The sequence below is a fragment of the Chionomys nivalis genome, chromosome 12, assembly GCF_950005125.1.
Source record: "Chionomys nivalis chromosome 12, mChiNiv1.1, whole genome shotgun sequence".
Lineage (NCBI taxonomy): Eukaryota > Metazoa > Chordata > Mammalia > Rodentia > Cricetidae > Chionomys > Chionomys nivalis.
The window spans coordinates 65,061,070-65,086,787 of NC_080097.1; the positions used below are offsets into that span (position 1 = coordinate 65,061,070).

The 25,718-nt window shown below is 39.9% G+C and overlaps 1 protein-coding gene and 1 non-coding gene across 2 annotated transcripts in view; both read left to right on the forward strand.

Annotated features, from left to right (window-relative positions):
• The window catches only part of Wdhd1 (WD repeat and HMG-box DNA binding protein 1), a 35,843-nt gene that overhangs the window by 1,280 nt on the left and 8,845 nt on the right, over nt 1-25,718 (forward strand). Inside the window, exons 2-17 of the mRNA XM_057786826.1 lie at nt 1,086-1,197; nt 2,704-2,855; nt 3,843-3,954; nt 4,119-4,169; nt 5,221-5,316; nt 8,346-8,438; nt 10,198-10,304; nt 10,747-10,888; nt 13,023-13,233; nt 14,374-14,555; nt 16,411-16,595; nt 18,081-18,322; nt 19,251-19,388; nt 20,991-21,147; nt 24,126-24,240; nt 24,879-25,010. Coding sequence (XP_057642809.1) covers nt 1,086-1,197; nt 2,704-2,855; nt 3,843-3,954; nt 4,119-4,169; nt 5,221-5,316; nt 8,346-8,438; nt 10,198-10,304; nt 10,747-10,888; nt 13,023-13,233; nt 14,374-14,555; nt 16,411-16,595; nt 18,081-18,322; nt 19,251-19,388; nt 20,991-21,147; nt 24,126-24,240; nt 24,879-25,010 — 2,227 coding nt within the window. The remainder of the gene's footprint in view (nt 1-1,085; nt 1,198-2,703; nt 2,856-3,842; nt 3,955-4,118; nt 4,170-5,220; nt 5,317-8,345; nt 8,439-10,197; nt 10,305-10,746; nt 10,889-13,022; nt 13,234-14,373; nt 14,556-16,410; nt 16,596-18,080; nt 18,323-19,250; nt 19,389-20,990; nt 21,148-24,125; nt 24,241-24,878; nt 25,011-25,718) is intronic.
• LOC130885382 (U6 spliceosomal RNA) lies at nt 6,474-6,576 on the forward strand. The gene has a single exon (XR_009058151.1). It is a non-coding gene; the product is annotated as a U6 spliceosomal RNA (small nuclear RNA).

Here is a 25,718-nt window from a genome sequence, read left to right on the forward strand (position 1 = left end):
AGTTGGGGGCATGGCAGTAGAGTGGTGATGTTGGTGCCCTGCTTGCTTAAAAATTAAAAGTTATCTATGCTATAATGTAATGTAGAGATTCATGAGATGAATATGCGAAGGTAGACGGGGTGTCTATGCAAGGCCTTCTGCTTTTAATCTTGTTTGGTTGGATTCTGACCAACCAGAATTCAGAGGGGCCTGTAATACCAGCGATTAGGAGGTGGAGGCAGGGGATTCCCAGAGCAAGCAGGTTAGCTAGATTAGCTGAATTCATGAATTCCGGGTTCAGGAGAGACCCTGCCTCAGTGTGTGAGAGCTATAGAAGAAAACATGTGCCTTCGTATGCTTGTGCCTGCACATGCACACACACACACACACGTGAACACGCATAAACACAGGCGTACAAACAATATACGTACACGCTTGAATGTCCACACATAAGAACCTTGTTTTTGCCCTCACAGTGGGAAGGTACTGTGTTTGAAACAGTGCGGCTATTCGTAGAGAAGATGAATGGAGGACGAATTAGTAGGAGGCGCTTTTATCAGCTGGATGCCTCTGCTGGGAATAAAGGCATGCATCACCACTGCCTGGCTAATTTGCAGTTTTATATGTATCCAGATAGAGCATTTAAAAAAAAAATGAACAGAAGCACTTGGGAGATGAGAAGTTTGAAAAACAAGCTATAACAGATGCATCTAGTTATTTATTTGAATAATTATTTTGGGGTAGTTGAGCTCATATTTATTCAACAAACATTTGCTGTAGTTTGTGTCATATGTTGCTTGGTACTGGGGGGTGTATATGATGGATCAATGTGGAAATAGTCTCTGCTATTGCAGAGATTTTGTTCTCATCTTTCTCTTCATTATTACAAGGAATAATTTTATGCCAGGGAAGAACTGTAGGGAACATTAAACTTATCTTCATTTTATAGAATGCAAAGTTATCAGTCTTTTATTGATGTTTATCTGAAAAAAATGAGAAAAATATTCACTAATGTCTGGATTTTGTTTCAGAATATATAAAAGTAGCATTTCATAAAGAGTATTCCTGAAACTGGGTGACATTTTCATGCTGTTTGTCCTTCACAGTTTCATTGTGACCTGTGGAAGTGATGGTGATGTGAGGATGTGGGAAGATTTGGACGATGATGATCCCAAGTCTATTAATGTTGGAGAAAAGGCATTTTCATGTGCCTTGAAGGTACTTAATTCACTTGATGTGAAGTAAGGCTGGCATGTGACTTTTATGTTTGGGTGAAAGATTATATAAAAATATTAATTTCCCTTACTCTGTACTATTATCGTTGGGGGAAGCACTTAGTTTTTTATTTTTCAAAAAAATTTTAAAATTTAAAAATTACGTGTGTGTTTGCACTTGCACATCGAATCTAGCAGAGGGCACCAGGTCCCTTGGGGCTAAAGTTACAGGTGGTTGTAAGCCGCCTTTCATGCTGGGAACCCTGGAACATTCAGGTTCTCTGGAAGAGCAGTAACTGCTCTTAACTGCTAAGTCGAAGAGAGAAAATGTTTCTTAAAGAAGTTTTGAATATATTGCATGTATCTTTCTTTACCCCCAACCCTCCTTTTCTATGGTTTGTTTCTTGAGAGAGGGCCTACTTCAGCTAAGACTGGCTCAGACTTGCTTAGCCAAGGGTGACCTTGACCTCCTGTTCTTCGGAACCTGGACTGTTTGCATCTATCAAGTGGTGGGAATCATAGGGCTGCAGCACCGTGCTGGGTTTATGTAATGCTGGGGATCAAAGCCAGGGCTTTGTGCACACCAGGAGAGCATCCTACTAACCGAAATGCACAGCCCAGGACCACTGGAATAGCAAAAGTTGGAAGCAATTGAGGGAATTCTCAGAGAATTTGTTTTATAATTTGATAGAGCCACAAAATAGATATGCAACTATTAAAACAGGATAGCTTTTTATACCTGCATCAGAAAAGATGTTTGCAATAAGTGAAAATAGGAAAAGCTGTAGAAATATCTGTGTAGTGTGATGCTTCTTAAGGGTTTTAAATATACAAATGTATTTCATGGGTTTAGGAAAAAGTTAAAATGACATAACCTGAATATTAATAGAGATTACTTTATACGAGTAGAAAACTTTTTGCCCAGGGCACTTTTATATTGTGTTTTTTTTTTTTTATCTCAAGTAATAATCACGCATTGTGTTATTAAAAGTGCGTAAGGTAGGAAAACAAAATGAGGATTATATATTAGTTTTCTAGCCCTTGTGTAACATTGTACCACAAACTCGGTGGCTTAAAGCCTAGAACGCCGTTGCTTCACAATCCAGGAGGCAGGAGCCTGAGATTTAACGTGGTAGTACAGTTGACTCCTGCTGGTCTCTAAGGGAAGTAGTTCCTTATCTGCCTTCCAGCTGTCATTGTCTGACTCCATCCATGTTTCCGTGTCCCTCCATCTCAGCTGTGGGTCTGTGAGGCTTTATCCTGCCCTAAAGGCCACGGGCTGCTGCAGCGGCTTTGTCTTTTGATGTCATCTTCTGCACTGAAACTGTGTTCTCTGATAACCTCTTTTGACTCTCCTCATGTTTACGATACATGGCATCCTTTAAAATATAACTTTTTCTTACCATATTAAAAAAATACAGGCTAAAGATTGGCTGGTGAAGATAGAATTAAGTTTTCTAAAGTAGGAGATTTCTTATGCCAGCGTGGCTAACTTTTATTTTTCTTTAAGAACGGGAAGTTGGTCACGGCAGTCTCTAACAATACTGTCCAAGTCTACACGTTCCCTGAAGGACTTCCGGATGGCATATTAACACGTTTCACGACAAATGCAAACCACGTGGTCTTCAATAGAGACGGCACTAAAATTGCTGCTGGGTCCAGGTAAGTTCAGCTCCCACACAGGGTTTCTAAGGGTGAGAGCTAATAGGATGCTGTCCACCTTTATTGTTGTTGCCAAGTCTTTAATAAAGCATTCTGAGGACAAACTTGTGATTAAAAAAAAAAAAAAAAAAACAGACCGGGCGGTGGTGGCGCACACCTTTAATCCCAGCACTCGGGAGGCAGAGGGAGTTCGAGGCCAGCCTGGTCTACAAGAGCTAGTTCCGGGACAGGCACCAAAGCTACAGAGAAACCCTGTCTCGAAAAACCAAAAAACAAACAAACAAAGACAAATTTATTGCCTTTAGTACTGAAAAAGATCAGAGGAAGGTGATAACTTGTTAGAAATTTAAAAAATTATTTTAGGTAGAACCAAAATCCAGATTTCTGCAGAGTCAATCTCTCTCTCTCTCTCTCTCTCTCTCTCTCTCTCTCTCTCTATCTCTATCTCTATCTCTATCTCTATCTCTATCTCTATCTCTATCTCTCTCTGTTTGTTGAGACAGGGTTTCTCTGTGTAGGCCTGGCAATCCAATTCCCTCTGTAGACCAGGCTGACCTCTACTGGGTTTAAAAGTATGCACCACCATACCATACCTGGTTTCTGAAGAATCTTTTAATTCTCCTTATAGGTGAAAAAAAAGAAAAAAAAAAACAAAAAAAAACCAACAAACTTGTTGGATTGCTGAGATGGGATGTGATAGAACTTTCTAAAATGGTTGCAACTATTAATTAGATTAGCAATAATACCTTAGAAGTATCTAGAGAAGCCACGTAGGCAGTGCTTTTATTTTAAAAGGTAAGAAGTTTTGACTGTATTTTTCAGCATTTTTATTGAATGAAATGAAAGGTCAAGTTATTGAATGTGGGTGACACTCTGTTGTTTTAACAGTGTTCCAGCATTCGCTCTTGTTCTGAAATGCTCAAGCCACATCATACGAGAGACTTTTGTATTGTAAATACTCATGTGATTCCTTTTAACTGTTTGTAGTGATTTTCTGGTCAAAGTTGTGGACGTGATGGATAACAGCCAGCAGCAAGCATTTAGAGGACACGATGCCCCTGTTTTAAGTCTGTCTTTTGATCCTAAAGATATCTTTCTGGTAAGCCTTTCATTCCCTTTTCATTTTCTTCAGTGTGTTTAAAGCTATGGGAGAATTGGTAGAAATATTTACCCTATTGGTCAAAGGCTTGTTTTAACTCAATTGAACCAGTTTCTATGTGGTATGTCTGTAATTATAGAAAAATACATTGTTTATTTCTGCAGGCATCATCTAGTTGTGATGGAACTGTCAGAGTATGGAATGTTTCTGATCAGGTAAATTAGAAAATTTACATTTAAAGCATTTTGCCCATTTCTATGATATTTTTGGTGTTATAGTATCTTATTGATCCAAGTAATTATTTATCTTTGTAATCTGTTCCCTTTGAGTAGCATTAAACATTGCTTTCATTATTCCAGGATAATCTTATATATACATAAATATGTTGAGCAGTAATTTCTTTGACACTAACTCATAGTAAAGGGGCAGTTAGGTCATTATATATTTAGAGGATAGCTACTCTACCTGGGGCCTTGTATTAGATGTTGCTGATAGAGAAACAAATAAGACAGAAGCCACACTTGACTTGGAGAGTGACATAGAACCACGCCTGGTACACGTTTTTTAAAACGCTCTCTGGTTGGGCAGAGGGAACAGTGTGGTCTCCCTGAGGCAGTCAGTGGGTTTGTGACCTTACAGATACTGTGGCTGATAAGGGAAATATCCTTCACAGGTAGGCCTCAGTAGCCACAGTTCCTGCCTGAAGTCTTGAAGGAAGTAGTTCTGACTTTGATAACTTTGATGCCTTACTATTTTATGGCAGACCTTTCAAGATTTATTTATTTATTTTTTTTATTTTTTTTATTTTTTTTTTTTTTTGGTTTTTTTCGAGACAGGGTTTCTCTGTGGTTTTGGAGCCTGTCCTGGAACTAGCTCTGTAAACCAGGCTGGTCTCGAACTCACAGAGATCCGCCTGCCTCTGCCTCCCGAGTGCTGGGATTAAAGGCGTGCGCCACCATCGCCCGGCAAGATTTATTTATTTTTGTTGACATGTTTAATTTATTGAAGGCCTTTTCTGGGCTTTTTGATTTGTGAGAGTCATGTTTGTTTAATGTGCACAGAGAGTGCTCCTGGGTAAAGTTTGTACTCTTCGTGTATCTGAAGGACTTAAAACAGAATAGGTAATTAGTTGTGACAGTTAAAATTTATTAAGTTGCATTTTCCCAAGACATAACAAATGGAAAAAACCACCTGTTAAGTCTGTTTTACCTCAATTTTGAGAGAAATTTTGATGAAGAGGAGTAAATTTTCTTTTTTAAAAAACAGACATGTGCTATTAGTTGGCCAGTCCTACAAAAGTGCAATGATGTTGTGAATGCCAGGTCCATCTGCAGACTCGCGTGGCAGCCCGGAGCCGGGAAAGTAAGCAACACTTTCAGTCCTTGTTAATTTTTAATGTGAGAAGTTTGGTTTTTTTATTATAATTTTATTTGTATTATATCATTTAGAATTCTTAAGTCAAATAATACTGAAATGCTTCAAGAAATGTTTTAACTTTTAATAATTTTATTGTGTATATGAATGTGATGTTTGCATGTATGCATGCATGCCATAACATGCTTGCAGAGAGGACAGCGGACAATTTTTAGAAAGAATATGAAAAGTTAGGGTGTGGACTGGCAAGATGGCTCTACGAGCAATAACACATGCCAAGAGAGTATGATTACTCCTTTGGACTCGTAAAAGTCAAAGGATAGATCTTTTCAAGGTATATGTTTACATGAATTCCTATATTTTCCTATTCATTAACACTAATGGAACAATTCTGAAACAGGATTATTTGCAGTGTTGAAGAGATATGGAAGTCTTGCCCAGAATAAATGACTCAGTGCTGCTTTTAGGCATAATCTATAGGTATACTTATACCTGTGCACTACAATATGTGTATAACAGAAATTATACCGTCCTATGAGATTGCAAATGTCTTGGGGATTTATTTATAGGCAACTGGTTAGATAAATGTTGGTACTCCTAAAAGTTAGATTCTCTCTGACGATTAGAGGACTATGTTCCATGTTCTTATGAAATAGACTTTAAGATGCATTAAGTACAAACTCTCAAACTACAAAGTAGTAGCTATAGCTAGACTGTTAATACTTATTAATAAAGACATCACTATACATGAATACTTAAATGTATATATTCACGCACATGCATGTATGTTGATGTATTCTTTTTTATTTTGGGAAAGGGCTCATGATCAAGCTTGCTGTGTAGCTAGGGAAGACCTTAAACTCATGCTTCTGCGTCTGAGTATTAGGATCACGGGCTCACATGCAGCCGGCTCATGAATTTTTATAGTCTGCTTATATTTGCCATTATGAGTAGGACTGGTTCTGATTTGGAGAGACTTTCAGGACAGACCCTTCCTTTTGAATCTTGAAGATATTTTTCCTTTGACACAGGGCTATGTAGTCCAGAAGTCAGAAGTCTCCTGCCTCTTTCTGAATGCTGGGGTTATAGGCATGTATAACCACACTTAGCCGCCATGAGCTGAGTGAACACTTAAGAGTGGAAATTCACTTTGGTAGTACATTTACTAAAACTGGGACGATACAGAGAATCTTAGGATGGTCCCTGTGCAGGGATGACATGCAGACTCATGAAGCAGTCTGTGTATTTTTTAAAAAATAATTCCATGATGATATCTTATATGCTACTTAAAAGTAAAATATGTTATTAGATTTTTAGCTAATTAATTTCTTTGTTTGCATGTTTTACTTGCATGCCTGGTGCTTGAGTGGACCAGAAAAGGGCATTGAATCCCCTTGGGCTGGAGTTACAGACTGCTGTGAGCTTCTGGGAATCAAACCCAGGCTCAGCAAGAGCAGCCAGTACTTTTAAATGCTGCACTCTCTCTTCAGCCCCACTTTTTAATTTTTTTTTTCAAGACAGGTTTTCTCTGCATAGCCTTGGTGGTCCCAGAATTCACTCTGTAAACAGGCAGTCCTTGAAATAACAGAGATCCCCCTGTCCCTGGCTCCCAAGTGCTGTGCACCACCACCGCCCAGTTCAGTCTCACTCTATTAACCTTTTCTAAATATAGAAAAAAAATGCTTGGGTCTTTATTTTTGTTTTTTTTTTTGTTTTTTTTTTCTTGGAGGGGGTAATGAGACAGGGTTTCTCTGCGTAGCTTTGGAGCCTGTCCTGGAACTCACTCTGTGGACCAGACTGGCCTTGAACTCCCAGAGATCCGCCTGCCTCTGCCTCCCGAGTGCTGGGATTGGGAGTGTGTGCTACCACTGCCTGGTGCACTTTTTGTTTTTTCAGTGTTTTGATAGTGCTGTTTTTTTGTGGTTGTTTTTCTTCCTAAGTCCTGGACCTTGTGTAGTTAAAGCATGTTCTTTCACTCAGTATCTCCCAGACCTTCTGTGGTTTTATTTTTTCTACTTACCTGTTTCTTGGAAGAATATACTAAACAAGAAGTTGATTTCATTTTCTTCTCAAGACATTAAAAGTTTTATAGAGCCAGTGAGATGGTCAACAGGTAAAGGTTCTTGCTGCCAGGTTTGACTACCTGAATTTTATCCTCTAGACACACCTGGGAGGAGAAGACCAACTGCTGCACATGCACACACACAAAATAAATTAATTAATGTAAATGTACTTTTAAAAATTAAAAAAATCGAGGACTCTGCCTTTATTTCCTAGCAACAAATGAGATGGATTTTTAGATATAAGAAGGGTAGATTCTAAGGTGGGAGAGATGGCTCAACACTTTAGAACACTACCTGCTCTCTCAGAGGACCCAGCTTCAATTCCCGGCAATTACAAGTGGTTAACAGGCATCTGTAACTCCAGTTCCAGGGCATCCGACCCTCACCTCTGGCCTCTATGGGCATCAGGCATGCAAGTGGCACAGACATGCAAATAGATAAAATATACACACAATAAAATTAAATAAATCTTAAAAAAATACAAGAAAGTCTTTAGAAATAGACTAGCTTTGTTTTCTGTGGTGGCACACATCTTTAATTCCAACACTCAGGAGGCAGAGGCCAGTGGGATGTCTTTATGCTGACAAGCCTGACAGCCTGAGTTTGAACCACAGAACCTAACTAGATGGAAGAAGAACAGACTCCTCCAGGTTGTCCTCTGGCCTCTCTGTGTGCACCGAGGTGGCTTGCTCTCTCTCACTCACACAAGCATGGCATTTATTATATGCAGTAGCTACTATACTATTGCTTTGTTTTTCATTGAAAGTTATAGATGGATGGTCACTCATTTTTATTTTTTCATATCAAAATTTCAAATCATGTGACTTATTTTGAGTTTTATTAATAGGAATTGAAATTCAAATTTGCTCTTGTGTCTTGTGAGTTTACCTAGATTAGCTTTGCAATTAGCTCTGCAAATTGTATTTATGTAACTTTGTTTGTCTTTCCCAATAGTTATTAGCAGTTCCTGTGGAAAAATCTGTGAAGCTGTACAAAAGAGAAACTTGGACTAATCCATTTGATCTTTCAGATAGTTCTATCTCTCAGGTGGGTTTGTAAGTGACTATGTAGTGGAACAGTAGCTATAGCAAGAACTGAATGCACTCTACTAAAACAGTTGTCAGAGGAAGCATGTGGGCTGGAGAGATGACTCGGGGCTTAAGATCACTGGCTGCTTTCAGAGAACCCAGGCTTGATTCCCAGCACCTACATGGCAGCTCACAACCATAAGAAACTGTAGTTTCAGGGTATCTGATGCCCTCTTGTGTTACACAGGCAAACATTCAGGCAAAATCGCCATACACATAAAAATAAAAGGTATATAGGTATATAAATAAATTTATAGAAAGTAAAGTTACCCTTAGCTTGATATTAGAGTAAATTATTCTTGAATTTTTATTGTAAATTTCAATAAGACTTATGAATCTAGTCTCTAGAACTTTAGTTGAGAGATTGTTAGGGTTTTTTTTTTTAAGATTTATTTATTTTTAGGCAGGACCTGTCTTAGTTAGGGTTTCTGTTGCTGTGAAGAGACCATGACCACAGCCACTCTTATAAAGGAAAACGTTTAATTTGGGTGGCCCACATTTTCAGTTTAGTCCATTATCCTGGCGCAGCATGGTGGCATGCAGGAGACACGATGCTGGAGAAGTAATGAGAGTCCTACATCTCGACTCGCAGGAAGGGGTCTGTCTTACTGGGCGTGGCTTGAGTATATTTGAGACTGCCAAGCCCGCCTCCACAGTGACACACTTCCTCCAACAAGACCAAACCTAATAGTGCCACTCGCTTTGGGGGCTGTTTCTTTAAGACCGCCACAGGGTCTCACCACATAGCCCTTTCTGCCTTGAGTTCTCTATGCAGACCAGGCTGGCATTTAATTTATAGAAATCTACCCGCCTCGCCAGGCGGTGGTGGCGCACGCCTTTAATCTCAGCACTCAGGAGGCAGAGGCAGGAGGATCTCTGAGTTCAAGGCCAGCTTGGTTTATAAGAGCTAGTTCCAGGACAGGCTCCAAAGCTACAGAGAAACCCTGTCTGTCTCAAAACAAACCAAGAAAAAGAAAAGAAATCCACCTGCCTCAGCCTCACTGGGATTAGAAACGTATGCCACCACGCCTGGCTAAATTTATTCTTCTTTAAGTGTACGTTTTTGTTTTTTGTTTTTGTTATTTTTTAAGTGGTGTGTATTTGCCTGGAGCCTGAGGAGACCAGAAGAGGGCTGTGAACCCCTGGCACTGGAGTTCTGCATGGTTGTAAGCTGCCATGTGGGTGCGCAGAGCCAAACCTGGTCCTCTTCTAAAAGCAGCCAGTGCCCCTAACCACTGAACCACCTCTCCAACACCTTGTTATTTTTCTTATTCTGTCTCTGTCTCTTATTTCCTCATTTCTATCAAATTTTAGGTCAAAATTACTGATCTCTATTCATTCACTATTTATACTTAAGTATGTTTTTGCGGTTCAAGGCTTAGGGTAGCAACAGTGACTTGCTAAGGTTCACTTCATTTACTGGTGTCTTCATTTGGTGGTGAATCTTAGAGGGGATTCTTTTTTTCTCTTCAGGATGTTAACATTGTTTTTTACTGTTATATTTCATTGTTAAGAATTAGGCAGGTACTAATTTCTTCTTCCCTAGCAAAACAACATATGCTAATAGCTGAAGATTATTTAAAAAGGTTAAAAATAAATACACTTTATTGCCATTTAAAATGTAATTAGAATAATATAGACTAGAGATTTAAAGCTATTTGGGGGTAATAAAGTGGGTAGTTTCTAAATATACATTATTATTAACTGTTTCTTTGTAGACACTCAATATAGTTACCTGGTCTCCCTGTGGGCAGTATTTGGCTGCAGGTACTATTAATGGCTTAATTGTAGTTTGGAATGTGGAAACCAAAGACTGCATGGAAAGGTACAATTTATTGTTTTTGTTTTATTAGAAAATATTTGCCCATTTTGACTGTTAATCAGAATGAAAATAGCTCTTAGATGATGAAAACCATTTATTTATTTATTTGTTTATTTACTCATTGTGTGTGTGCACACTGGAGAGAGCATGCGTGTTGGAGTGTACTATAGAGCTCAGAAGATATTGCATGAGTCAGTTCTCGCATCGTGAGGGTTCTGGAGGTCAAACTCGGGCTTGGTGACAAGAGTCCTTACACACTGAGCCATCTCCAGTACTGTGTAATTTCTTTTTGTTCAGATTTACCTAGAAAGTAAAGAAATGTAGTTTTTATTTGGTTTTGGATGGTGCTGAAGATTGAATGCTTCTAGGCAAGGACTCTACTACTGAATTACATTCTCTAGTCCAGTGACTGTGATTTTAAAAGAGCCTACTTTTTCATTTTTAGGGTGAAACACGAGAAAGGTTATGCGGTTTGTGGCCTGGCCTGGCATCCTACTTGTGGTCGAATCTGTTACACTGATGTGGAAGGGAACCTTGGGATCCTGGAGAATGTTTGCGACCTCAGTGGCAAGATGTCGAGCAGTAAGGTAATGTGTACTGTTTCTGCAGCGGTGTGGATTTAGGAAATAAAGTAAACCGCCTTATTTTCTTGTGAAATTACAGCTTTTGTTTCTATCTTAGATGTTCAGTAATCATCTGTAATAAAGCTATTTACATCTGTTCAACCTAAATTTCTCACATATTTTACAAGGAAGCTTTGTTTGATCCATTAAATGCTTTTCTAAATGATTTTCTTGTTTTTTTCTTTTTTATTACTTTGTAATTTTTTGTAAAATACTACTTTTGCATTTTGTATGAGAATCGTTAGATAAATGTTTTAGAACTAAGACTTAAGATTTATAACTGAGCCTGATGGTGGTGGCGCACGCCTTTAACCCCAGCACTCAGGGAGGCAGAGGCAGAGGCAGAGGCAGGAGGATCTCTCTGAGTTTGACGCCAGCTTGGGCTACAGAGTAAGTTCTAGGACAGCCAGAGATAGGCAGAGAAACCCTGTCTCGAAAAACAACAAACAAAATAAATAAAAAATAAGATTTAATTACCGAGACAGGTCTCAACTGGCTTATCAACCTTTTCTGCCCTGAATTAGCTCCGCTCTTCCAAGCTTCACCTGGCTTCTCTGCTTGGTCCTCTGAGCTCCCAGCCTGCTCTGAGCTGGCAACCCTGGATTCAGAGGTAAAGATGTTTCTCTCCCTGGCCCAGGTCTCAAATACAGGGGGTGTTTTTTTTCTCTGACTCTGGGTTCAGAGTCAGGGTGCTCAGTGATTGGTTGGTTTCCTGGTCCAGTTGTCTCTTTTACCCTATACTTAAAAAGAACTGCATCCTATAAGAACATTCAAAGAAAGCACAATTTAAAATTCAAGCTCTCGGCTAGGCAGCTTGGCAGCACACACTTAGTCCCAGCACTCAGAGACAGAGGCAGGTGGATCTTTGTGAGTTCAAGGCCAGCCTGGTCTACAGAAGGAGTTCCAGGACAGCCAGGGCTACACAGAGAAACCATGTCTCAAAAAACAAAAACAACAACAAAAATTCAGGATCCTCATTGAGTCACATGTGGACCCTGCCCACTTAAAGATTTATTTTGCATTGAAAATGTTATGTCTTGAGAGAACATTCTGAGGTTTTCACAGAGGGGACTGTGATGTGAATTCATAAGAAGAATTCCCTTGATAGTGTGGTGGAATATTTCCAGTATGTTTGGAAAGGGCATCTTAAGTTCCAGTGACCTCGCTCTTGTTCCTCCCAGATTCCAGCTTTCTTCTGCAGGGTGGGTGCTGTCAGTGTTGAACTTCAAAACCTGCCCCCCTTTTCTGCCCCTCTGGCCCTCCTTTACCACAGGCTTTCTCGTGGACTCCATGTCCTTTCATGGTCTCTACATGTTATTGAGGAAATTGGGGTTCCCTTTTGTGGGTTCTTAGTTTTATTAATAAAACAAGTTAAAATGGACTTAGAAGGAAGTTTGAGGACTATCTTTAGAGTTAGAAAGGAAAACAATAGTGGGAACTCCCAGCAGTTGCTGGGAACCTCGAGGGAGATGTAGAAGAGAGTCATGCCTTTAAATCAGGCATGGAGGTCAGCAGGCAGCTGTGGGAGGTTGTGAGGATGGTTGGGGGTCTGGAGAGCAGCCGAGCGAGCCGGAGTGTCAGGGGAAGGACCTTGTCCTTTAGCGGTGTCTGAAAAAGAGGTGCAGGGTGAGCAGGCTGACTTAGCAGTGCTACATGGTGATAGCACTTCAGGAGGCTTCCTGCGAATGGTGTTTGCTGACTGTCCGTACACCTGGCCTGTCCCCAGAGTACAGAGCACCTAGAATCAGTGTATTGGCTAGTCACTTTAAATCATAGGAACGTGCTTGGCAGAGTTTGAACATGTCTTTAGGAGCCAGGTGTGTTTGGTTGTCTGTAGTAGTCCCAGCACTTGCCAGGTAGAGGCAGCAAGTTCACTCAGTGGCATAGTGAGTTTGAGGCCAACATGGGATATATGGGACAGTGTCTCAAAAACCCAAAATCACAAAGAGGTTGCCTCTGGAAATCAAGGCTATACATTTATGTGCAAGGAACTGGATTTATCTCTGGCACCACATTAACAGCAAAAGAAAAAGAGCCTCCTTTTGCCTGATTGTGTTTTTACGTCATTTACTAATATGTTCTAATTTGATTTTTCAAGGTGTCTAGTAGAGTGGAAAAGGATTACAATGATCTTTTTGACGGAGATGATACAAGTAGCGCTGGCGATTTTCTAAATGACAATGCGGTTGAGATGCCTTCTTTTCCAAAAGGAATTATAAATGATGAGGATGAGGACGATGACCTCATGCTGGCTGCGGATCGTCTCAGACGGAGAAGTCATGTCCTGGGAGATGATGAAAACTCAGCTGGTATGAATTTGACTTTGCGCGTGTGATAATCCCCTTGCTATTAGTTTTCCAGATGTTATCAAAACTATCAGATAGCGGGGCTGGAGAGATGGCTCAGAGGTTAAGAGCATTGCCTGCCTTTCCCAAGGTCCTGAGTTCAATTCCCAGCAACTACATGGTGGCTCACAACCATCTGCAATGGGGTCTGGTGCCCTCTTCTGGCCTGCAGGCATACACACAGATAAAATATTGTATACATAATAAATAAATAAATAAATAAATAAATAAATAAATAAATAAATAAATAGAAAAACTATCAGATGACTTAATTAGTGTTTAGAACTGCATTCTAAATCCTATGTTAAAAATTTTCAAGTCAGCCATCTAAGTCTTTCTAACAAACTATAAAATAAGTTATACTCCAAACAAATAGGAAATAATAGAGATTAACTCAACGACATTGACAACAGAAAAGTTAGAGAGAAGTCTAGCTCCAAGGATAGAGGCTCTTATGCCCAACCTCACCACCCGAAGTCCCACAAGACAGCAGGAGAGAACTCACTTCCCAGTGTTATCCTCTGACCTCCACGTGTGCCATGGCGTATGCGTATCTGCGCTCAAAGATACACAAAACTAAATTACAAAAACTGGTCCAGCAAGATTGCTTATTGGGTATAAGTGCCTGTCTATTAAGGCTAACAATCTGGGTTCAGTCTAAGAAAATTATGATTCGTGCATGTGCACGTCACAGCATGCATGGAGTTGGTTCTCTCCCTCTACCTTTCTGTGGATTCTCAGAATCAAAGTCAGGTTACCAGGTTTGCACAGCAAGAAGCTTTAGTTGCATAGTCATCTTGCTGGTCTACCCAGAATGTTTTAAAAAAGAAATAAAAACTGATTTATAGAAATCAAGAATTGGCAAAATGAGTATTTTTACTGTAACTGACTATTAACAGAGTTTGGTGTCGTTGCCTAGACTGACATAAGGCACCGTGTGTTCTGTCTCCCTGGACGTTTGCATCATTGCTCCATTTCTTAACGTGCTGGAAGAGACGAGTAGTGTGTCAGCCTGAGAAATGCAGGAACGCCCTCTGCTCTTCATAACGCTTTTCCTTTTCTAGGTTGTTAATTATGATTGTCTTATACTTCTTTGTTCTGTAGATGCTACAATGCTAAACACTGGTCTTCTTAAAGAGGAAGGGGAAGATGACCAGGCAGGCAGTATTCATAATCTTCCCCTTACAAAATCCCAAAGGCCATTCTATGATGGACCCATGCCAACACCTCGACAGAAGCCATTCCAGCCCAGTTCTACACCCTTGCATCTCTCTCACAGATTCATGGTAAGCCTTCAGCTACACCTGACTTTCAAGTAATTCTTCAAGCATTGTTTCCCCTACAGTTTATTTGAAAGATCCAAAAATAATTTTAAAAACCTTGCTTAAGGGAGGGGGAGGGAAAAGGGAGGCGGGGAGAAGGCAGAGATTTTTAATTTAAAAGAAAAAAAAGATTATGACTCAGGAAATTTCAAGTTATAAATTTTATGTATCTGCAAAGATTATACTAAGGGTACTTCTTGGAATGATTTTGTTGAAAATCATTTTACACAATTATCATAAAATAATTTTGACTTTAAAAAACCTTGCTTAGGCTAGAGCATTTTGATTGATGTAATTTTATGGTAGGTTTATTTCATGGTTAACTAAAATTTTTTTAATCTTATTTCAGTATTACTATTGAAAATTTTGTTAATTCTGTTTTGCAAAATAAAATAACAAAAATATGACTGTATGTCTTGTAATACTTCTTGGAATATTTCTAAACCTTATTCCTCAGAATCTCAATGAGTAGCCTAGTACTCACTATGTAGACCAGGTTGACCTCAAATTTGTGATAGCCTCCTGCCTTTGCTTCCTGAGTGCTAGGATTATAGGTGTGTACCGTCATGCCTAGCTATATTTTTTATATAACACTTTTTTTTTCCTTTTTGGTTTTTTGAGACAGGGTTTCTCTGTGTAACAGTCCTGGCTGTTCTAGACTTGCTCTGTAGACCAGGCTGGCCTCAAATTTGCCTGCGTCTGCCTCTTGTGTGCTGGAATTAAAGGTGTAACCACCACTACCACCGCCGCCCAGCGAGCTTGTTCTTTTTTAAAACTAGTTAGTATCTTAGGGGCTCAGTAGTTATGAGTGCTAGCTAGATTCAATTGCCCAGCCAAAGTGGCAGCTCACAACTGTCTGTAATTCCAGTCTTAGGGAACTGAATATCTTCTTTTGACCTCTACAGTGGTACACAGACATTACACGCAGATTAAAAACCCACACACATAAAACTTTTTAAATTTTTAAAAATTAGAATAGAGAACCTAATATCTTAGTATTTAAAACAAGGTATAACACAGTGAGCATTAAGATGTTTCTTGAGTTGATTAATGAAAATATTAGCATTTGCTTCAAGTTTGAGAGCTTGAAAGTTCAGGATGTTATTTGTTATTTATCCGATGTTTTTCTTTCTGCAAATGTTGTTAGATGTTTTTACCGAAGACCTGGTCTTGGCTTACATTTTAGTATAAATACAAAAGGAGGTATTTCATCATAAAACTTTGTTAATAATTCTCATCAAGCAATACATCTTAGTGCCAATATTTTATTTATAGCTATGTTAACATGCTCTTCTGGCCTTGGTGGCACCAGACATGAACATGGTGCATATACATACATGTAGGAAAAACACTCAAATACACCGAAAAGAAAGACTGACAGGCCAGGACCAAGTGTGAGTCTGTAGTTTACATCAGTAGAAGACAAACTTTCCAAATGGTACCAGTTTATGTTGTGTTACAGTTTGTATATTTATCCTGTAACCAGTTATTTGAATAGAAAAATAAATGTTGCATTTATATCTTTGTGTAGAAACTCAAAGTTTGAGGTATTAATTTTTAAGAATTTAATGGTTTGGATAAGTGCTTTTTCAATTGTGTTATGTCATTTTTAAAATGTTAAGTATTCCATTTGTTAATTGATTATGTGACTTTTTATAAAGGAAAGAATAATTAGTCATTATAGCTCTGAAATTACCACTGTTTTCTGAAGCTGTGCTGAGTTAGATAAAACGTGGTACCTCTGGATAGTACTTGGTCAGTGCTCCTGTAACATGGCCTTAGGAGTTTGTTTTTCTCAACTGGTCTTACGTACTCGTAGGTGTGGAACTCTGTTGGGATTATTCGTTGCTATAACGATGATCAGGACAGTGCCATAGATGTGGAATTCCACGACACCTCCATCCATCATGCAACACACCTATCGAACGCTTTCAACTACACAATGGGAACTCTTTCCCATGAAGCTGTTCTGTTGGCATGTGAAAGCACTGACGAATTAGCAAGGTATGGGGGGAATCTGGCATTGTTGTGTGCTAGATCAAGTTGTGTCTTTTATACTATGGAATACCAGAAACTAGGCTTGGGTGTAAGCACCAGTACAGCTCAGAATATATTTTGCTCTTAGTTGTCTCCTCGTTGCATCTTCTGCGTGTGAAAATGATAGGGTGTGACTTCTAATTCAAGAGAGGTGAGATTATGTTTTTTGTTGTTACTGCTATTACTATTAATGTAACATTCGTAGAACGTTCAGAAAATGACAGTTCCCTTAGTTCCCCTGAATTCCCTTTAGAATTCTCCTAGAATTAATAATATGGTGTGTATCCTTGACCTCGTTTTGTATGAAACCTCCTTTTCAATAATTTATATACAAGAAAATGTAACCATACTTCAGGTTGATGATTTGACAGATTGGTGTATACTTGTGAGTAACTACTACTTTAGAGTATAGATTATTTTTTATTATCTGAAAAATTTTTTATATTTCTTATAATTAATTCAGTCCTAGTCTTGGATTATTGCTGGCCTCAGTATTTTTGTTTGCTTTGTCATAGATTAGATTTGAAATCTTTCTTTGAAAAATAATTTTTAAAAAGGAAGGTGACATCAAAATGTAGTATTTAGCAAGTTTTTCTTTTTGTTTAATGGATTGTTAACTAGTTTACGTGATTTGATAGGTAGACAGATAGCACAGCTCTGTATATTTCCTTTTTGTTTTAAAATTAGTATTCAGAGAATAATATTTCTTCTGATACCAAATTTGGGTGCTGCCTGCATTCCGAATGCATAGAGAGAAGAGACAGGGAGTACATCAGCTTTTAGCAGTGTCAATAGTTTTACTGGTGATATCTGATTGCTTTTTCTTTCTCTCTCTTTGGTCGTACATGTTAATTCTTGTTTTAATGAAAACTGCTGCTTAAAAAGTTTTGATACTTTCTAACTTGTTTAAAGTCTTGGTTGTTGTTCTGTGTGCACTTTATGGAACAGAAACACTTGATGACCCTTACCTCATATTTTACATCTAATATCTTGTAAATATGTTCTTCTGTCTTTAAATATCCTTCAAAATATGAGTCAACAGATTTAATGTAACTTATTTTAAGTTTATCTCATGAGCGTGGGATGTAACACAGTCACGGAGTGTTTGTCACCTTCAGGGCAGTGGTTGTATCCCTGGCACCAGACATGCACATTGCACACTCCCCTCCCCCAAATGAACTTCATGATTATTTTCTTTAAAATCAATTGTAGTAATAAAATAGAAAAATAAACTTTGGCATCATGGTTAGTTATATATAAAAATAGCACATAGCTGCACGCCTTTATCCCAGCACTCAGGAGGCAGAGGCAGGCGGGTCTCTGTGAGTTCGAGGCCAGCCTGGTCTACAGAGCGAGTTGTAGAGTAGCCAGGGCTGCATGGACAAATCCTGTTTCGGGAAGTAAAAGAATATAAAAATTCAATTGTTTCTGGCTTGTTTTATTTTTTTTTAGCAAGCTTCATTGCCTGCACTTCAGTTCTTGGGATTCAAGCAAGGAGTGGATAGTAGATATGCCTCAGAGTGAAGATATTGAAGCCATATGTCTTGGTCAAGGGTGGGCTGCTGCTGCTACTACTGCCTTGCTCCTTCGATTGTTTACTATTGGAGGCGTTCAGAAAGAAATCTTCTGCCTTCCCGGACCCGTGGTGTCAATGGCAGGACACGGAGAACAGCTTTGCATTGTTTACCATAGAGGTAGGTTTTCCTTTTCTTATATGATAATATCGCTTGAGTAAACTGGAAGCTATTTGAGCTGTTTTTGTTGTTACTGATCTCCTTTTGTTTCATTCCTCAAATAAGTGTCTCTGGTTAGATTGTGTCAGGATGCTTGATTGTAAAACTTGCTATCTTAGTCTTGTAAAAAAATGATGAATGAAGCCAGGCAGTGGTGGTGCATGCTCAGTCCCAGCACTTGGGAGCAGAGGCAGGCGGATCTCTTAAGAGCCAAGGCCAGCCTTGTCTGATAGGAGTTTTGGGACAGAGTATCCAACTATTTCTGAATGGCCCTGTTTTAGTTTCTTTTCCTGTTGCTGTGATACAGTACCTGAGTGGGGTGGTGGTGGCACACGCCTTTGATCTCAGCACTCGGGAGGCAGAGAGGCAGGTGGATCTCTGAGTTCGAGGCCAGCTTGGTCAACAGAGAACCCCAGGACAGCCAGGGCTACACAGAGAAACCCTGTCTTGAAAAACCAATAATGATAATGATGATAATGGTATAGAGCACGTGATATAAGCAACTCGAGGGAGAAAGGGTTTACTCTGGCACAGTCCGTCATGGTGGGGTGTAAAGGCAACCAGGTTTATTAAATTACCTGGTTACATTATATCCATAGTCAGGAAGCAGAAAGTGATGGATGCATGTTGCTCAGTTCCCTTTCTACATTATGTAGTCCAAGATCGTGACCAGGGAATAGTACCGATTATGTTCTCCACAGATGTGCTTGAGTGAACGAGTACCACTTTATACACAGTGTAGTTATTAATCTGTTTCTCAACGTATCAGAATGATTCTCATCTGGGTTAACTATAAAGATAGTGCTGTTTTAAGAATGTGTTGTAAATTAATTTCAGAATATAATTTAGACGTGACTATGGCTGAATAACCTCTGGTGCATTTCTCTAGGTACAGGGTTTGATGGAGATCAGTGTCTTGGAGTTCAGCTGCTAGAGTTGGGGCAAAAGAAAAAACAGGTTCTGCATGGCGACCCTCTTCCTCTTACAAGGAAGTCCTACCTTGCGTGGCTGGGGTTTTCTGCTGAAGGCAAGAGCATTTCCTTTCTTTATAATAAAGACATTTCAAGAAGAAAATAACTTTATTATTTTAGTGTTTACTTAAAAATACTGTTTATATTAAAATTTAATTATGTGTATGTGTGTGCCCATGGGATCCAGAGGAGGACATCGTATTCCCTGGAGCTATAGTTAGAGGTGGTTGTGCGCCACCTCTGTGTGCCTTGAGAACCAAACTGTAGTCCTCTGAAAGAGCAGCTAGTGCTCACACCCAGTCAGCCATTTCTCCGACTCTGGAAAACTATGTTTCCTAGTATTTATTTGTTACATAGCAAGTAGAAGATACAAATCATTAATAAAATTATGTCTTTTCCAGTAAATTCTATACATAAGTTAGAAAGTTTCTAAAATTGTGTTTAATCTATATATGGCCCTTGAACACTTGAAATGTGGCCAATCTGAATTGAGATATAGAAATAGAATACTGAATTTTAAAGACTAGTATTAAAAAAGGGAATATCAAAAAACTCTGAGAATTTGCATTGACTACATACATGTTAAGTCATAATATTTTGGCCATATATGATTAAATGTTAAAATTTCTTGTTTAAAAGTACTACATAAAGCTGGGTGATGGTGGTGCATGCCTTTAATCCCAGCACTTGGGAGGTAGAGGCAGACAGATCTCTGTGAGTTCAATGCCAGCCTGGTTTACAGGAGCTAGTTCTAGGACAGCTAGGGCTGTTACACAGAGAAACCCTGTCTCGAAAAACAAAAACAAACAAGTACTATATAAGATTAAAAGTTACGTTAATGGGTCACATGATATTTCTCTTGGAGTTCTATTACTGACCTATGACAGTGGTTTATGACAGGTGACTTATTTAAGCATCTGCTAGCTCTCTCAAGGACTTAAATATAGCTTACTAGGGATGTATGCCCTTCATTGGCCATTTCGTTTACTTGAAAACCTTGGTTCATCTTTAACTTATCAGCCGTTTCTGTTGGAATGTTACTGGTTCTTTATGCCGGAATAATACTGCCCTGAGTAGCCTCCATTTCTTTAGCTTTTCCTTTCCCCAAGTGCCAACCAGATCTAGCACCTATGGAAAATATAAGAAAAGGGATACATATCTTCTGAGGAGCAACAGTAGGTGGGCAACAGTGATGTTCTCTCTCTTTTCCTAAGAATCACGTACCTGGGAGCTTTTGACAGAACAGTAATTAGACCATTAGAGAAAAGAAGCATAAAAACAGAACCAAAGCATCACCTTAGAGCAAGTGCTGATTATTGTATCTTTCGTAACCAGGAGACTTCAGATGTATGTTTGAACTTTTTGAAAAGTTGAATTGACTTAAAAATAATTACTATTATATTCCAGCAGGGGGCATAGTTTTCACTGAAACTGTTGCTTTTTTGTTTTTGTTTTTTAAAATAAATTTTAGTCAGAGTCAGGGTTTTCTTCAGTTGGGTCTGTGTGGTAATGAAAATCTTGCAGAAAGCAACCCTGAATTATGTCCTCCACCTTTTGCTTTTGAAATGAAAGTTGAATCCTTGGTGTGTATTTTTGGAGGTTTATTTAACAGTGCATAGCTGTGTTTTCAAGTGATTTCTTTGTTGTTGGTTATTTAGGTACCCCCTGTTACGTGGATTCCGAAGGCTGTGTTCGAATGCTTAACAGAGGGCTTGGGAACACGTGGACTCCTGTCTGTAACATACGAGAGCACTGCAAAGGGAAATCTGATCACTACTGGGTGGTTGGGATCCATGAGAATCCCCAGCAGCTGAGGTGGGCTATCACAGAGTGCAGAGAGTGATTTTGGATCGCTGTAGAACTGAGTCTGGCTTCTAATTCAGGCAGTCCTCCCACCTCTGTCTCCTGAATGCTGGGATCCACACTTAGAGTGCTGTGCCTGGCTCCAGCTTCCTCTGAGACGTTATACGTGTATTTTTAGTGTATGTGCTGCCGAAGCGAGCACATCTGTAAGTGTATGTATTTGCTTTTCATGTGCTGACTGCTAAAAGGACAATTAAAATGTGATCTATCTATGTTATCGGGCTGTAGAAAGTTATAAATTACTGATACATACTTATAATGTAAATGAGCCTGGGAAAAATTATGCTAAGTGAAAGAAATCAGGTCTTAAAGGACTATATATTGTTTGATTCCACTTGCAAAATATCCAGAATAAGGTATCTCTAGAGACAGGAATTCCTATATTCTATTCCTGGCATCTCTAGGCAGATCATGAGACAAAAGCAGGAGTGTTTGGGGTGGGGTGTAGTCCACAGTATGGGGATTTGAGAAGATAAAATACAGCCTTTTCAGACAATGCAAAATTGAATTTAATAGAAAACCATAAAGGTTTCAATGCTTATTTTCATATTTGCCTAGAATCTGCAGAATTCCATTGTTGATATATTTAGTATTATAAGCTATATTAGTTGGCTGGGGATATGATTTAGTAGTAATACTTGTAATTCTTGCTTACCATGTAGGAGACACCCCGAATTTCATCTTCAGTACAGGGAAAAATGCCATTTTTTTAAAGAAAAGTCTGGGTGTGGTGGCACAGCACTCAGGAGGCAGAAGCTGCTGGATCTCTTGAGTTTGAGGTCAATCTGGTCTTCGAAGCAAGTTGCAGGTCTGTCAGGGTTACATAATGAGACGCTGTGTTTTGTTGTGTTTTTGAGACTGCATTAGTTAACTTTTTAATCAGTGTTAGGATGTGTGATTGTCCTTGGAAATTTCTTGTGTTTCCATTTCTGAACATAAAGCTATCAATAGGAGCTTATGGTTTGAACCCATAAGGGATTTTGCTAGCCTCTCTAGTTACTAAAGTTAAGATGACTCATTTTGTTATTGAATGTTTCATCTTATTATTTGAGGCAGCGTAGACCAGGCTGGCCCAGAACTCAGAGAGCACCTGTTTTGCCTCTAACGTGCTAAGATTGAAGATGTGCAACTACAGCCGTAGCTCCAGGGGATCCAGTGCAGTCTTCTAGCCTCCTTGAGCACCTTACATATTTGCACAAATCCACTCTCGGCCATACTCATAATTTAGAATAAAAATTTTGAATTTAGCAATGATTGTGGTTTTCTTGAAATTGAATCTCACGTAGCCCAAACTGAGCTCGGATCACCGTGTAATCATGGATAGCCTTGAACTCCCGATTTCCACCGAAGCGCTAGAACTGCAGGTCTGCACCACATTCGGGGTAGCCGCACACATTTGAAACACTGAGGTGCTAAGAAGTCAGCCTTTGGGGGCTGGAGGAGTGGCTCCGCCATTGAGAGCTCTCTTACGGGGAACCCGGACTCTTGGATTTCCAGTGCTCATTCATATGGTGGCTCACAACCATCCATACTCCAGTTCCAGGGGACCCTCTTCTGAACTCCATGGACATGAAGGTGGTGTACATAATACTCATACACACAAAATAAATACAGCTTGAAAAAACAAACACTTAATCCGGGTGGAGGCTGTGCACACCTTTAATCCCAGCAATGAAAAGTTTGCTTATGAAGACTGTATTTCTACTAGCATGGTGGAGTTGGAGAATTGGGACTTCAGGGTCAGCCTGGGCTGTGTGTTTGTGACTGTGGCTCAAAAACAGAAAGGGAAGAAGAAAATGAAATTGTATTTAGTTTTGTGCATTGAGACAGGCTGTTTTCATACTTTCCTTGGTTTTATTCTGAAGAAACAGACTTCAGAGGTTAAAAACTGCTCCTCAGTCATTGCTGCTGCTGCTTCCTCTTCCCCTCTTCTTTTTTTGAGAGCCTCGTAAGGATTTGAGACTGGCTGGCTTCAAACTCGTGGTCTTTGTGCCTCAGGCTCCCAAGTGCTGAGAGGCTAACTTGTACCGCCGTCTGTTCATTTACACCGATTTAGAGGTGATTGTTTCCCTCTGTGTGGCTGGAGATAACTGCAGACCGGAGAAGAAATCCTACGGCTTTCTTTCTGCGGTAGTCTCCTACTGTGTTTAAGGAAACTTAACTGCCCTTGTACCAGAAAGATTCATTAAAACTTCTCAGGGCTTCGGTTTGCTCTTGGTGTTTGTGGTAAAGACGGTGTGGGTTGTTACTCTGGAAGGGCAATGTGATGTCAAGGTCCAAGTCTCTGAGTCATGGGTCATGCCGCCTGCCTGCCGTGTAGCCAGGTCATACTGTCAGACTTAGGGATTTCCTCTCAGCTCTGAGACAGAAAGTGCTCGTCCCAGAATTGCTGGGAAGATGAGATGGTTTTGTTAAGTAGTGCACATAGAACAGTCCATGTCACAAATAAGTAGTGTCCATTGACTGTTAGAGGATAAAATTAGTTTGTGTTTTTTATTTTTTGTTTTGAGATATTGTAGACAGTGTAGTTCTTGCTGTCCTGGAACTAACTCTGTAGACCAGGCTGGTCTCGAACTCACAGAGATCCGCCTGCCTCTGCCTCCCGAGTGCTGGGATTAAAGGCGAGCGCCACCACCGCCCGGCTCACATTTGTGTCTCTCTTGTGCTGACTGTCACACATCTCGTGTGCATATGTCATGACATCTTGTGACAAAGGGACATGTAAATGAGCACATTTGTGAGTGTGGCTGCTTCTTAATTTCTCCGGTGGACTTTTAGTAATACTAGGATTGTTTATAAGACATCTGAAATCTCCAGGCCTCTTAGAATAGTATTACCGCTCATAGTTCTGAATTCCTGAAAAGTTTTTAGTTTAGTGGATTTTGTGATACTGTAGAACGTCTTTAAGGTGGAACTTTTTTCACTGACAGGTGCATCCCTTGTAAAGGTTCTCGGTTCCCTCCCACCCTTCCACGTCCCGCCGTGGCCATATTGTCCTTTAAGCTTCCTTACTGTCAGAGTGCCACAGAGAAAGGCCAAATGGAGGTATGTGGATGTCTTAGTGCTCTACATGTGATAGTTAATACCTGTGACAGAGAAGATTTAAGTCATCACCGTGGCCAGTGTTGAGTATTACTACACTGTGATACTGCATTATAAATAATGCAGTGGGGCACTGCTTGCGATCCCACGGCCACCTGTGGTTGCTGCCACAGCTTCCAGGGCTCTCTGCTAAGGACTTGGTTATGACTGGGAGGGCCTTACCAGAGCTAGACCTTCCCGAGTAGGGTCAGGTCAGCCTGCTGCACTCTGACCGTAAACTCATCGGACTCTAGACCTAGCCCGTTGTCGTAAAAGACTTTGGAAACCTTGCAATTAGTCATTCGAGTTAGAAAGCAAGTTGTCTAGGAACTAGTTTTCCAAGTTCTCTGAGTACTAATATAAGAAATCACAGTCTTATACACATACACACATAGACACCTTTTTTTTTAAAAAAAATAAAATAAAAACTAGACCATAAAGCTAAGCTATAATGCACATTGAAATTAGAGTTGTAAAATAAGTTTATATAGAAAGGAGTTTTTCAGAAAATATTTTAAAACTGGTGTCTTAAGATGGACCTGATCCTTGAGGGGTGGGTGTTACGGGGATGGTAATTTGATGCGCTTTGATCTGTTTTGCAGGAACAGTTTTGGCATTCGGTCCTGTTTCACAACTACCTTGATTACTTGGCTAAAAACGGCTATGAGTATGAAGAGGGCACTAAAAATCAGGCGGTAAAAGAGCAGCAAGAACTTCTGATGAAAATGCTTGCGGTGAGTAAAATATGCTGAAACAGAGTTTAGTTATTTTCTTAGCTTGAGATCTTTTTTAACTTTAAGACAGGGTGTTTCTCTGTGTAGCCCTGGCTGTCCTGGAACTCACTCTGTAGACCAACCTGGCATCGAACTCACAGAGACCAGCCTGTCTCTGCCCCCCGAGTGAGCAAAGGTGTGTATCACCATGCCCAGCCCTAGGTAATATTTCTTAAAGATACTTAATAAACACTACATTTACCATCTAGGATTCATAGATTTAATTTTTTCCCTTAAAGTTTCATCTCTCTCTTGATGGTACAGTTGAAATGTTGCCCTGTAGCTAAGGCCATAGGTGGAGAGTAGGCTTTCCTGGTGCTGTGCTCCAGCAGGTGCTCCGCTCCAGCAGGTGCTCCCCATGACTCGCAGTCTGAGAGCCTTTGTGACTCCTGCTTGTTTGCGCCACAACACAACTTTAGGTGTGGTCTGTTCTAGATCTCCAGGGTTGGACAGCTTTAAGCATGTCCTTAGGCACTTGAATTTCCCAGCCTGTTGTCCTCACCACTGGCCAGGTTTGGTGTGCCTCGGGTTCTTCACTGCGTGTATTTTTGGAGCAGGGTCTCTTAAGGTTTGTTGCTACCGTGTCAGGTTTGTTTGTTGGAAGGCATGTAATCCCTTGTCTCTCCACTGAGTGTCCATGTGTGTAATCCCTTGTCTCTCCACTGAGTG